Raw genomic sequence first — 13,343 nt, 5'->3', positions numbered from 1 at the left:
AACTCTCTCTTCCTTAAAACCCGAGTACAAACACAAAAAATGCACGCCCGACTCATGATAGTAATCGCTGTAAGTGCGAGTCTTTGCTGAAGAAATCTGCTCTCATGGTAGAGCGCAGTCCGCTGAAGACCGGACACCAAATCTATGAAGCAGAAGCCTCCAGCCTCCTTCGAAGCAGAAGCTTCGATACATAGAGGTAAGAATTATGTCACACAGCGTGAACTTCATACAACTTAATCAAGCGACCCTCTTCGAATGGTTCTGCTTCCTTTGAACAACACTGATAAGAAATCTTTGAAGAAGCAAATTAATTCATTACTTTTTCAAAGCATGCAATATATATCCAAAACTACAAAATGTCCTTTGCAATTCAATTTACAAAATTTTGCTTTAAACTATTTGTGAGCAGCGCACAATTATGTTGTGTTTAAGTACTTAAGGATAAATGAAGACAACATTTTTTTCTTGAAGATGTAAATATGAAAATTCCTATTCCAAGATGGCCATCCTGCTGCCACATTGACATTGGGGTTAAGTAACAAAAAGTGTGTATTCCATGCCCTTGGTAGAGCGAACAAAGATGTGTAGGAGTTTATCTGGGAACTCGCAAAAGGTAGCTGCACCCAGAAGTAGCTGTACCCTAAAGGATTTTGAGAAGTTTGGTAGGGTCTTGACTCCATTGGTATGATCTGGAAGAGTAGAGTTACACAGGGGTGGAGATGCAGGATATTAAATAATTATTATATGTGGAGCTTCCTCCCTATTTATTTTCGGTTTCCAGTTTTATTCCTTTTTTAATTTTTATATTTTCTCCATGCCTTTTACATCGTTGTTGCTTCTCCTTTTCTTATTCTCTTTCTTTATTTTTCCTTTTCCCCACATTATTCTTTTCCTTGTGTTAATTTCTTCTACATGTTTCCCATTCTTCCTCATGTCCTTTAATTCCAGTCTCGCGCTTTCTTACTTTGTTCCTTCTCTTTGTGTCATCAATCTTATTCGTAATGTTCCTTCATTCCTCTTTTTTTCTGGTCCACTTCTCTCTCTACCCGATTCCTTACTTGTTCCTCTGCTATGTTCTTTCTTACACTCATATACCATCCTCTCCGCTGAGTCCTACTTTTTCAGTTTCATTAATTCTTATTTCTTCCATTCCCTTTTCCCTAATTTCTTCTTTCTCCAGTTACATCTTTCTTACCTAATCCGTCTTTTATTACATATTTCTTCCTCTCATTTTTCTTTTACTTTGATTCGTTCCTTCTATTGATCCTTATTCCCTCTTTTTGCTCTCGTAACATCTTCTCCATATATCTTACATTAATTCCTTCTCCCTCCATCTCTTCCTCGCAATATTCTCGTTTCTTATTTTTTATACTCCTTTTTACTCTTTCCTTCATCTCCTCATTCTTATTTATTACTCTTGTTCTCTTTACTAAACATCTTCTTTCTTTCAATACCTCTTTATAACTCACTGCTTCTCCATTCTTTTTTTACCTGTGGTTCATTCGTTTCTTATTATTCCTTCTGTTTCTCATTCTTGTTTCCTTCTTTTATTGTTTCTTTGTTCCTGTCATCTCTTCTTCATGCCAATTCTTTTTCATTCCTTTCCCTTGTTAACATTTCTTCTTGTTCTCATTCCTTTTTACCCCATTGTTTCTCTTTTTCACTATTCTCACTGTTCATCTTGTACTTTATTTCACATCTTTTGATGTCTTTCCCATTGTAGGAAGGTGAATACGACTCTGTTAATGACAACTGACTTTGGCATATTTTAATAGGTATTGGTGCCATGAAGTTGGGACGCCACATCTTGCTGGTGGGAGAAGGAAACTTTTCCTTCTCAGCATCCCTCTCTGATGTTAGCACTCAGGAGACCTGCATAACTGCAACCTGCTTTGAAAGTGAAGAAGTCATAACTCAGCAAGCATGTGCAAGAGAAAATGTACAACATCTGCGAGAAAACGGTGAGAGTGGCTCAATACACAAGCTTGCCTATATATCTCAGCCCAGTGTTCATTGCCAGCACATTTCGGTAAAGTGGTAAAGCAAGGACCAGAACTCATGTTTCCTAGTTTTATGGCTAAAACGTACCCACTTAACAATATTGACTGGTGAGGACAGCGGGGTTTCCCTATTTGAGTTATTTGCCATCCGTGTTTAGGTCCTTTCATAGTTTTTTTTATTTTGTATTTTTATTTATTTTTATAGTATGCCCTACTTTAATTACGCATGTCTCTAAGGGCTCAAAGGTTTGCAAAAAGGGAGAGGGGGCTATCTATTGTGGATGCAGCTGTTCCTTCTAAGCGTCTCAGAGCCTAAGATACTATTTCATTCCTATTCAGTAACTAATTAGGGCTTTGTCATGTTAAAGATGGTCCTGGCACAATACTTTTTTTTAATTGTTTGAGTGCTATGATATTATGCCAGAATGTTGGTAACAAAAATATCTTCTAACATAAATATTGTGACCTAAATAGTGTTTAGAAAAATGTTTCTCCATTGGTGATTAATTTCTTTATTATAATCTCCAATGTAGTGTCTTTTTGTAAACCATATTTAAAAATCTGTTTTTGTCAGTTGATATGTAGGTAACCGAACTTGGGGTATGTATTTTTCTGTAAAGAATGCAAAACACAGTCTCCCAGCAGAAGTTTGGAGGCTGAAAATATGTAAACACAGATTTTCATAAGACGGAAAACATGAAAACTACCCACTGAAATTCACAAAAAACAAGCACGGAAAATAGGAAACCTTAACCATACAGGAATAAGGCAATCTTGCTCCCCATCATAGGGTTGGGTTGATCTGCTGTTCTAATGTAATTGCTAGCAATTTGGAAACAGTTGCTGGATGCTGTGGTTAATCATTTTTTTAGATACTTCTGTATGATCACAATTTAGATCCTGTATATTAAGTCTATATTTTCAGGCTTTGTTTTCTTTGTTTTTCACAAGATACTCAAATGTAATTGAAAAGTCGCAGGGTAGTTGTTTCTGGACTAACAGACCAAACTACCACTATAGTGAATTTAGAAGATAGGCCAATTCTTGGCAATGCCCAGTGGCACTTTAATGAAAACAAAGGGTATATATACTCAGAAATGACCCCGCCATTGTCACTTCGTTAGTCTGTAGAAATCTCCCCCTGTTTGTGTAACTGTGTCACATTGACAGCGAGCTTGCTGTATTTATCTTTGATTTTTGCCATGATTTGTATTTATTAAAACACATTATTGTGATTGTAAAATGTAGATCTTCCAAAATAAAAATGTGATGCCATTTTTGCAGCTAGAAAAAATAACCCATGCAAATATCGAGTAATAGTTTTATAATTTAACAGTAGTTTCCTTCAGACATATAATGTTAGTGTAATCAATACCACCTTTTTTATGTGTTAAGTACTTTGCCCGAAATTTTGTTATCTTTATAGCATATATTGGAAACGTTATACCACATTGCATGACGTTCACCCTTTTGGAACCAGTGTATCATCTGCAGCTTCCTTGGATGTTCAAAATGACAGGAACATGCTGAACATTTAGTTTCCTAAAAAATATAATTTTAAACTTGACACGAAATGCCAATGGGACTTGCAAATACAGGAGGGGGTGTTCTTCTCCCCAGTGGCACAGCAAAACTGTAAGTACCCCCTTCAACCACAGTCTGGTGGTAAGGCAGCCCATATTACACCGATGCTATCCTTGTGCCCCACCTCTCTAAGTCTTGGAGCCTAGTTATCCACAGGTTGCACTGACACACAGACTCTGGATTTCAACTACAGGGTATCCTTTAGGTGAAACTGAACATATAGGCTCAGAAATTAAACAGCACTGCCCACATGGCTGTCACACAGGCTGCACAAACTAAATTTAGGCTACAGAGTTATCCCTGGGGTGCAAAAAAGAAAAGACTAGCTCAGACCATTGAGAGTATGGCTCTCTTGGGTTACACAGATACCCCATTCTGAGGCCATAGGCAGCAGACCTATCACGCAGGTTACAAAGACCAACAGGTTTTAGCTATAGATCACTGAGTATCCCACAGGCGAAACCGAAGTACAGGCTACAAATTTACACAGCAGAGCTGTCTCTCTGAATACACTGTGACAGAACAAGGCCTTAGGCAGCACATATATTCCTCAAATTACACTGCTTCTTTTGCATGGTTGTTTAAACATTATATAGCAATGAATTGGCGAAGAGCTCTCAAAAGCTGCTAGGCACTACAACCGCTACATTTAAAGCCCCTCTCATGAGGTAAATGTCCCTTATTCTCTGATGGATGTTGAATGGGGAATTTTCAGTTATCTGATTTCACCTAAATTGTTTGCACTACTTGTATTAGTGACAGTTGTGCAGCAGATGTGGTCTGAGCATAGTGCAACCCCCCCTGTATAATTCCTTTTCTTCATCCTTTCTCTTTGTTCTTCTCATTCGTCATCCTTTCTCTCTTTTCACTAAAACAAGGTGACACGCAGTGCACTATATAATGCACTGATCACTGCCTATGTTTCGGCCCGGTAGACGCATAACTGCCTGGTGGATGCAGGTATGCTCACTATCAAGGGCAATAACTTACTACTTCGTGAGGAAAATGTTTGAGTATTCTCTGGAATCTGACAGGACGTCTACTACAACTGGTGAAGACGTCATTACCTCAAATTGAGATCATATTTGGCAACAACGTGGGCATTGGTGTTTTGGCATTTTTATCTCCAATTAAACAGTACAGGGTTTGTACCAGCATTTTGCCGGTACTAACACCATTGGACTTAATGAGCACAGAAGTCACATTACACCATTTCTTTATGTAATAATCTCACTTTTCCTTAATATAAAAATTGTGCAAAACTTAATACAGATGTACTGAACTTTTTCCCCATTGCTGATGAGAACTAGATGATGGCCCTGAGTCAAAGTGCACAGACATTATCCCTTTAATTTTTTTAATTTATTATTATTTTCAACTTTTCTGCGGCCATGCTTATTGATGACTAAATGATCATCTTCGTAAATATAAACACATATCTCTATTCCCTTGGTGCATATTATGGTCCAATAACATTTGGGGCCACAACAGAAATTATCTACATCATTCCAAGAACTCCTCATCACCTTTTCCCCACTCGACCCTGCCTCCCGCCAGATCAGAGCCAACCCTGTTTGTGTGGGGTCTGATTATATTGAAATGGTCTCACCAGGAGTCTCATACCTTCATGTTTTTTTGTTTCTTTTTCCCCAGACACCCCGCTTTTACACCGATCCTTCTGCAATGAAGCAGTAATCAGTCACTAAAAGCCATTCAGGAAAGCAGGGGGCATTACTGAACTCCACTTAAAAATGATGTCTCGCTTGGCCAGGATACTGCCAGTGCCAATCAATTGTTTCTGACCCTGATGACCATCCCACCCTGGAAACACCTCCAGTAAGGTCTTGCTCTATTGATGACCCTGCACATTTTCGAGTGCATTCAGAATTGTGGCCTACTATCTTTGGATACCTATGTAGTCTCATATAATACGCAGTGAAGTGCCTCTCACCGATCCACATCTAAAGAGTAAGATCTTCTCCCTTTCCTCATATTCCACAGTCCGTCAGGGGTGTAGTATATTCTTTGGAAGTATTTAAATTGAACAAGTCTAAGGCTAACCAGGATTACCAGCTGTCTGGCTACCATATTGCCTCAACCCATTCTTCTCCGTCCAGTTTATTTAGGTCTGACTCCCATCTGCCTCATTGTTCAGGAGTGAGTCGAGGCGCCCCTTATGGATCTCCAGTGCATGTCTCAGTTGCAAAAAGAGGAAAAATTGAGTCTTGAGGAGCTTATGTTCCTGGGTCAACTGTTTGAAGGATAACATATGACAATGCGCCCAGATGTCTCCAAATTTGGAGATTCCCAGCTTGTCCCCATCCTGTACCACAACGGTGTATCTTTAGTTAGTGGCTCAACCCATCCTATCCCTTTCAGTGTTCTATGCCTGCTTTCAACTTGTATTGCCATCACTGAAGTCGCTGCCGACACAGGGATCGCAGCCCAATACAGCCAGGAACAAATGGCTGCATACTCTAATGTTGCTATCGGTGGATTGTGTCTGTGCTCAAAATCCAGTCAATGATTGGCAGCATTTGGGCTGGCCAGTAGTACAACAACGTCTACTGACTGAGTCACCGTCATATGACATCTGAATACATTTTTTGTGAGAAATGCTTGGGATCAGTTTCACCACACGCAGTTGTTTACGCTAGCCTGTGTTTTTGTAAACCAAGATGGTGCAGTCCTGTATGGATAATTTAGAAACATGTAAAGCATATATCGTAGAGCCACCATCTTAAATAAAGCTGTAGGATCTAACATAATTGTCTTGTCTTTGACCATAGAGCCTGGGCTATTGAACACCCCCTTACCAGAAGGAGCGCTGCTTTTATGACCTGTTCTGGTATCCTGACACTTTCTTCTAAAACCAAAAAATGTCCTGGTTTTTAAGAGAGGGTCCGAGTGAACCTGCACATTCATCACATTGTTGTGCAGGCTCACATTTCAACCGGCCTTCTTTCAAAAACCGGGGACAGAAGTTCACTTGTGTAGACTGCCTGCTGTGCTGCCTCGCCTTATTCAAGCAGCACAACAGGATTTAATGAGGTGTTAATCAGGGCTGTAGAGCCCCTAAGTCAAGGTCTGACCCACTAGGAGCCAGACCCAGGAGCTTTTCCCAAACGGGGGGGGGGGGGGGGATTTATATTTTTGAGACTATATATGTGTATATATAGATATTTTATTCCACTGGAAAAAATAAAGATTACAGGGACGTTATAGTTAGGAAACAGAATTAAAAAAAAAACATAGAAGTTCACTTAAAAACCAAAGGTTACAAGACGTTATAGTTAAGTTCTGAATGTACATGCATAAAACCATAGAAATTCAGCAGTTATGGTTATCTCAAATAACTATAACTTGCACCCTAAGGTAACTATAACTTGATCTCTTGCCATGCACTGTTAATTACCCCAGATAGTACATCACTGATGACATCTGTGACATCATTGATAATGTAATTATAACATTGGCAGTAAAATTATTGAGGAGGAGAGAGGGAGTAGTGTGTGTGTGTGTGTGTGTGTATGTATGTATATGTATTTGTGGCGGCTTTAAATACAAATCAGTTCAATTTACAATTCTGTGAGTCAGTGAATAAGAAACAGATTCAGTTTCTTGATGTAGATGTGACAGTGCAAGACCATCATTTGACTACTAAGATAAACTATTCCCAGCTGTTATTTTTCTGTGTAAGTGCTAAGAGTGCACATCCACTCAAGCTTATACAAAGCATCCCATATGGAGAACTGTTGAGAGCTCATAGAGTATGTAGTACATGGGATGAGTACCAATAAGAAAGTCAGCGCATGTGTCTAAAATTTAGAGAAAGAGGATATAGCATGAAAACCATACAGCAAGCAAAATACAAGGTTGACAGTATGGAGAGAGAAGAAGTATTTACAATAGAGAGCAGAAACGTGAGTCAAAGGAAAGTTTGAGATTTATTACCACCTTTTCAAGTCAGGCATGTGCAGTAAGACAGATCCTATTGAGAAGTTGGCATATTTTGCAAACTGATTCCACTCTAGATAAATATATCTCAGAGAAACCATTAGTGACTTTTCGCAGGGGGAGGTCCTTAAAAGATGACTTGAGTTGAAATATGGCCCACGGAATCGGATGGAAGGCAAGTTGTTTGATAGTCCGTCAGGTTTTTACTGCTGTAAAAGATGTAAAGCGTGTAAATACAGCAGTACTTGTGAGAAAGTGGAGTGCGACAATGGAAAGTGGATTTATCAAATCAAAGGGCACTTTAGTTGCAATACAGATTTTTGTGTCTATGGCCTTCAATGCCCGTATGGGAAATGGTATGTTGGTGGTACCATACACAGGGCTAAAAAAAAAGTATTAGAACATTTAAGGGCGATTCGTAATGGGGATCGGAATTACCCTGTGGCAAGACATTTTCATACAAGTCATAATGGGGATGAAAAGTTGCTCAGTTTTGTGGTTCTAGATCAGGTTAAACAAAACATACGTGGTGGTAATAGGGAGAAACAATTGAGAATTTTGGAATCAAAACTAATCATTAAACTCAATACATTGAATCCAGTTGGGTTGAACTCCAGTGAAGAATTAAATGTACATCTGGGTTGAACTGAGTTAAGAGATACAGGTAACTGTAGTTTGTAACCTCTGGCATGCATGCAAAAGTGATAAAAAATAATGGGCCAGATGTAGCAAGATATGCTTTTGCGAGTCTGAAATTGCAAGTCAGTGCGACTCGCAATTTCAGACTCGCAAAAGCATATGCAGAATGGTGTCTCAGACACCTTCTGCGACTCCCTATGGGGTCACAAAGACCCACCTCATCAATATTCATGAGGTGGGTCGCATTTTGCGACCCCATAGCGAGTCCCTGCACTCACAGGGATGGTGGCCTGCTGAAGTCAGCAGACCTCCATGTCTGTGACTGCTTTATAAAGCAGTTTTTTTTTTTTTCATTTTGCAGCCCGTTTTCCTTAAAGGAAAACGAGTTGCAAAATGAAAAAACTTCCGAAACCATTTGGTTTCGTTTTTTCAGAGTAGGCAGTGGTCCATAGGACCCCTGCCTGCCCTAAAAAAATATTTTTTTCGTCATTCACAAAGGGGAAGGGGTCCCATGGGGACCCCTTCCCTTTTGCGAATGAGTTACCACCAGTGTGACACTGGTGGTAACTGCGAGTTGCTTTGCGACCGCATTCGCGGTCACAAAGCAAGTCTGAATTGCGATGCGAGTCGCAAATAGGAAGGGAACACCTCTTCCTATTTGCGAGTCGCATTCACAAATTGCGAGTCGGTACCGACTCGCAATTTGTGAATGTGCATCGCATTCGGACGTTTGCATGGCGCAAACTGCGATTTTCGCAGTTTGCGTCATGCAAACGGCTTGCTACATCTGGCCCAATATTTTTTATATATAGGGTGATCTGTATTTTGTGGGTTTGGTTTATTTTAGTGGTTAGTTTTAAGTTGGGTCACTTTTAAGTATTAGATGTATTGGGGATGGGTTGGCATATTATATCAATTATAATTGATGTTAAATGCCTGCTGTCATTGTTGCAATGTTACCTGCATATAAGGAGATGTGCGCTTGCATTAATTTGTAAATGATTTGTAAAGATGTGAAAATTTGATATAATGTTTAAATCAATTAATAGAGTGATTATATGTGAAGGTAATTTGATATTTGACAAATTGTGGCTTTCATCATGACAAAAATATGAATTAATGGTAAAAATTAAGATGGATTATGATTGAAATGCCTTAGTGAGTCCCATTCTCTAAAATGGCACTCTGGGAAGACAGAGAATGCATTGGTGGTATGTTAGACATTTGTAGTAGTAGTCCTTTATTTGTTTTGGTGACTGTGTTTATAATTGTTGGATGACTGAACAAACTATTTCACACGTGAACAAGGCTACGGCTGAAACACGTTGTGGTATTTGCTTTAAAGAAATATAGAATTTTGATTATACATTGTTGTCCGAGGACTTTTTGAATTACTTGTAGAAAAGTTTTGGATTATGTAGTGTGCTGGAACCACTCTCGGACCGCCCTGCTAGTGAGCCTTGGAATTCCGGCATCTCTTTTGGTGATATATATATATGTATGATATACGGTTGCCAGTAGGTATTTATAGTTAGGACCATGTATCCATAGAAAAAGCATTTTTCCACTTGCCTATATCTTTTGTATATCATCGCAAATTTGCGGAAAAAATAGCGGTCTCCCGCGCCTTGTTTACATGTATATGCATATATATTTGGACAAGCATTTTACTTTTACAAGTGCCTCCCTTTCAAATATTCTTACTATAATTCTGACTATACTTTTTCAGTAAATGAGAAGACGAGTTCGTTGAATGCACAAAACAAGCACTGCAGACAAATAACCAGAGCGCCTTGTTGGGCCTAACACCTACCTCTGATAAAGGCAATCCTTTGCATCTCTGGAAAGGCTTGACTACAGTCTATGATCCTTGGTGCAGCCAGAGCTTGGCTGCAGACCTTTCTCCCAGATTGGGGTTAGCAGGTGAAGTTTGCACATTTTTATTCCAATGCGCTGGAACTCAGTTATGTATTTCCACAAGGTTCGCAATTGCCTGCAGAAGCTTAGTAACGATAGTAACCTTGTTGTGATTAACTGATTACTGGACCAAAATTACCATAAGTTAAGACATTACTCCGAAAGGAGTGTCTTAGGCTTCCTTGATGTGGCCATAACCTATGTGGTTCTCTAAGCACAATCCATATTCTCAGGAGTACTTAAATGTAGTTGTTGTGTTCTGGGGTGCCCCTGCAACTCCAGCTGTAGTGTCTTGGACCACCCTCTTGAATAGTAATAATTTTTCTGTTAGTATCATGTTGGGTATCCCATTTGCTCAGTTTATTTCAAGCTACTGTTGTTGTCCATTGCCGCACCTAAATCAAAATTAAGCATATTACAAATAGTAACGATGGGGCTTGGGTTACATTTCTTTAAAGGTGCATCTGAGTCCTGTTGGCCAGTCGAACACCTTTTCCCGTCCCGCACTTTTAAACAAATTTCCAATAAAAGCTCTGATAGTACTCGCTGAAACCCAAAGAGCTAGCATAACTTTCAGCACAACTGTAATAATGAACGTTAGTGCATTGTAAAGGAGAAAACATTATTTATACATTCATAAATGAGGCCCGAACAATGAATATAAAGAAGAGCATACATGTTAGCTTAGTTAGTTAGTTGTTTTTGATAATGTGCAGCATTAAAAATAATTTTTAGAAAGATTAGTCTGAATATACGTTTTGCCTTATTCTGTGTATGTATGTTTTTGTATCTCCTTTGCTTTATTGCTTTAGGTGCACTGTTTGAAGAGTATTTGTCTAAATACGCATGGTGGGTTAGAGGGTGAAGGGCAGATCTCTTAAGGTACTCAAAGACTAGCTTGTCAGTAACTGTTCTGACCCGCAGAGTGTTGCAGCGTGGCAAATAACATCTGATATCCTTAAGTGCAGCATCATAAGACATCCTCCATAGTACATCTGGATTAGGACTTTGGTGATTATATACCGGTATTCGGAAGACTTTTGCAAGCTGTTTGAAAGGGCTTCTTATCTACTACCAAGGCTGTTTTGCATCATAATGTAGAATAATAGTTGGAACTGGCCTTTTACCCACATTCATTCATAACCAGTCCTTATTTCAGAAAACAAATACCACTAAAATTGTCTTTTGAATGCATTTTATAAACAGTTGGGAATAGTCCCATCTCTAAAAGCTGTATGCCAAATTATTTATGGTAGGATCGTCTTTTTCAGGTGCCCAAATTTACTTCCAGGTGGACTGCACCAAGCTTAAGGAATTTTTTGCCACAGCCAAGAATCGGTTTGATCAAATTGTTTTCAACTTTCCACACTGTGGGAAAAAAGCTGGTGTGAGGAAAAATAGGGAACTTCTTGAGAAGTTTTTTAGAAGGTGAGTATTGAAATGGATAAGTAAAGACAATGCCAATCTTGGGAAAAGTTGGTGAAAATGTTTTAATTTTTTGTGCACCAAAAATGTAACTGTACGGGGAAACGTCTTGAATCCTACATTTCTTATCAAAATATTTAGTACTAAATAAAATTGCACTCTTTATTTTACTTACTCGCATCGTTCCCCTGTTCTGGAAAGGAAGCTAATAAAAACGTAGTGACTTCTACATCTCTTATTAACCTACCGTTGAGTCTCCTGATGTCACTGTATCTGATAACCGTTAAGCAACCTTGATTTGTCCATCCACCAGGGTCTCTGCTCCTTGCCTTACCTTTCGGCAACTTCACTTGCCTGTTTGTGCCCCTAAGAACACATTTACTACATTCATTACATCGTGGATAAATGGAAAGTGGGCGCCAAATGAGTCGTGTGGGTGACTTCCTGACACACTTGCTGTTTGGATGATTCCTGACACTCTTCTCCCCTTAGTGCAGTCTGCGTCTCCTGTTTCCGCAACCTCACTTTACAGAACATTAGTGCCTTTGTTTTAGGAGTTTTGGTAGCCTATTTTGTTTGTGTAGTCATAGCTCTGCTGACTTGATTTTAACATCCCACCTTCCTGATGTTTTGGTTCACTTTCTGTCTGGAAAGTCATGTCTAACATGTTGAAAATTGTATTAATCTGTGAAAAATATGAATATTCGTAGTTCATTAGGATATATGTTTTTTTTTTTTGTGGATCCTTGCTGGTAAACAGGTCGTTTTTTTTTCTAAGCTGAAGGAAATGCTATTCTACTAGTTCAGCAACATTAAGTTCCCAAGCATTCATTAGATCAGCTTCTCATACTTGGTTGTTTCGACTGCAAGCCTGCTCTTGTTTTTAACAATCAACGTAATTGGATTAACCTACTAATCAAACACAATAAAGATGATGTAGCGAGCTTTTTACACACCTTTACACATTAACACTAACCCTTGCGTACTGGGCAGTTTCTTACCATAAATGAAATACTTCCATCTTTGACGCGCTTTTTTGTAATACAGGGAGATGTATTCTTCTGATGTTGATAATTTGCGAGTTCCTCTTCGAATAGAAAGGCAAAAGAAGCCCTGTTTCTAGTCTGTTTTTAATATATGTTGAATTCTGTTTTTATGTTGAATAATTGTACAATATCTGGATGTGTTTACATACATTTCCTATTTCTGAGTCGGAAAAAAGTAGGAATTAAAGCAAACCCTTTCATTGTGATATCTGTAAAAAAAAAAACCTTCTGCATTATTTCAAACTGTTCTGTAGAACACTGTTCAGTTAAGCTTTGGATTTGTGTTTTCTATTCGTGTTACATATCGATACAACTAGATTTCTTTCAATATTATTGTTTGATACTGCACCACCCATGCCTAGAGGTTTAGGTACCAGTGGATGTTCTGTGTTCTCTTAAGAGCATACATAATAAATAACACTGATTTCATAAAATATTGTTTCTGATAGATATTTCTACATGCGGATTCCTTACCTCCCCTTTGAATTCCCTCCAGGCTCCATAATGGATCCAGAAAACTGAAATGGCTCTCCTGTGGAAAGGTGGCACCTCGGAATGGAGTCAGTTCCAGTCACTGCAAAAGTTCATTTTTTTCCACTGCTTTGACGCAAACTAGGAGTTACTCGCTACCAAACGTTTGGCCACTCATTATTTTTCATCAGTGTTGACATTAATATATTCCCAAAAAATTCAGGCTTTAAGAGATTACATTTCTGCAGTTGAGCTCTGATCCGCACAATGTATGTCTCTGGAGCCTGTGACTCAAACACACCAA

At 38.9% G+C, this 13,343-nt stretch overlaps 1 protein-coding gene across 2 annotated transcripts in view; it reads left to right on the top strand.

The window, feature by feature from the left end:
- FDXACB1 (ferredoxin-fold anticodon binding domain containing 1) overlaps window positions 1-13,343 on the top strand; it is a 92,693-nt gene that overhangs the window by 57,561 nt on the left and 21,789 nt on the right. For both annotated transcript variants that reach the window (XM_069225009.1, XM_069225008.1), the window contains 2 exons: window positions 1,776-1,961; window positions 11,369-11,525. In XM_069225009.1, coding sequence (XP_069081110.1) covers window positions 1,787-1,961; window positions 11,369-11,525 — 332 coding nt within the window. In that variant the 5' untranslated portion in view covers window positions 1,776-1,786. The remainder of the gene's footprint in view (window positions 1-1,775; window positions 1,962-11,368; window positions 11,526-13,343) is intronic.

This window comes from Pleurodeles waltl, chromosome 3_1, assembly GCF_031143425.1.
Source record: "Pleurodeles waltl isolate 20211129_DDA chromosome 3_1, aPleWal1.hap1.20221129, whole genome shotgun sequence".
NCBI lineage: Eukaryota > Metazoa > Chordata > Amphibia > Caudata > Salamandridae > Pleurodeles > Pleurodeles waltl.
The sequence above is the reverse complement of the archived record's forward strand: the minus strand, read 5'-3'. Positions and strand labels throughout refer to the sequence as shown.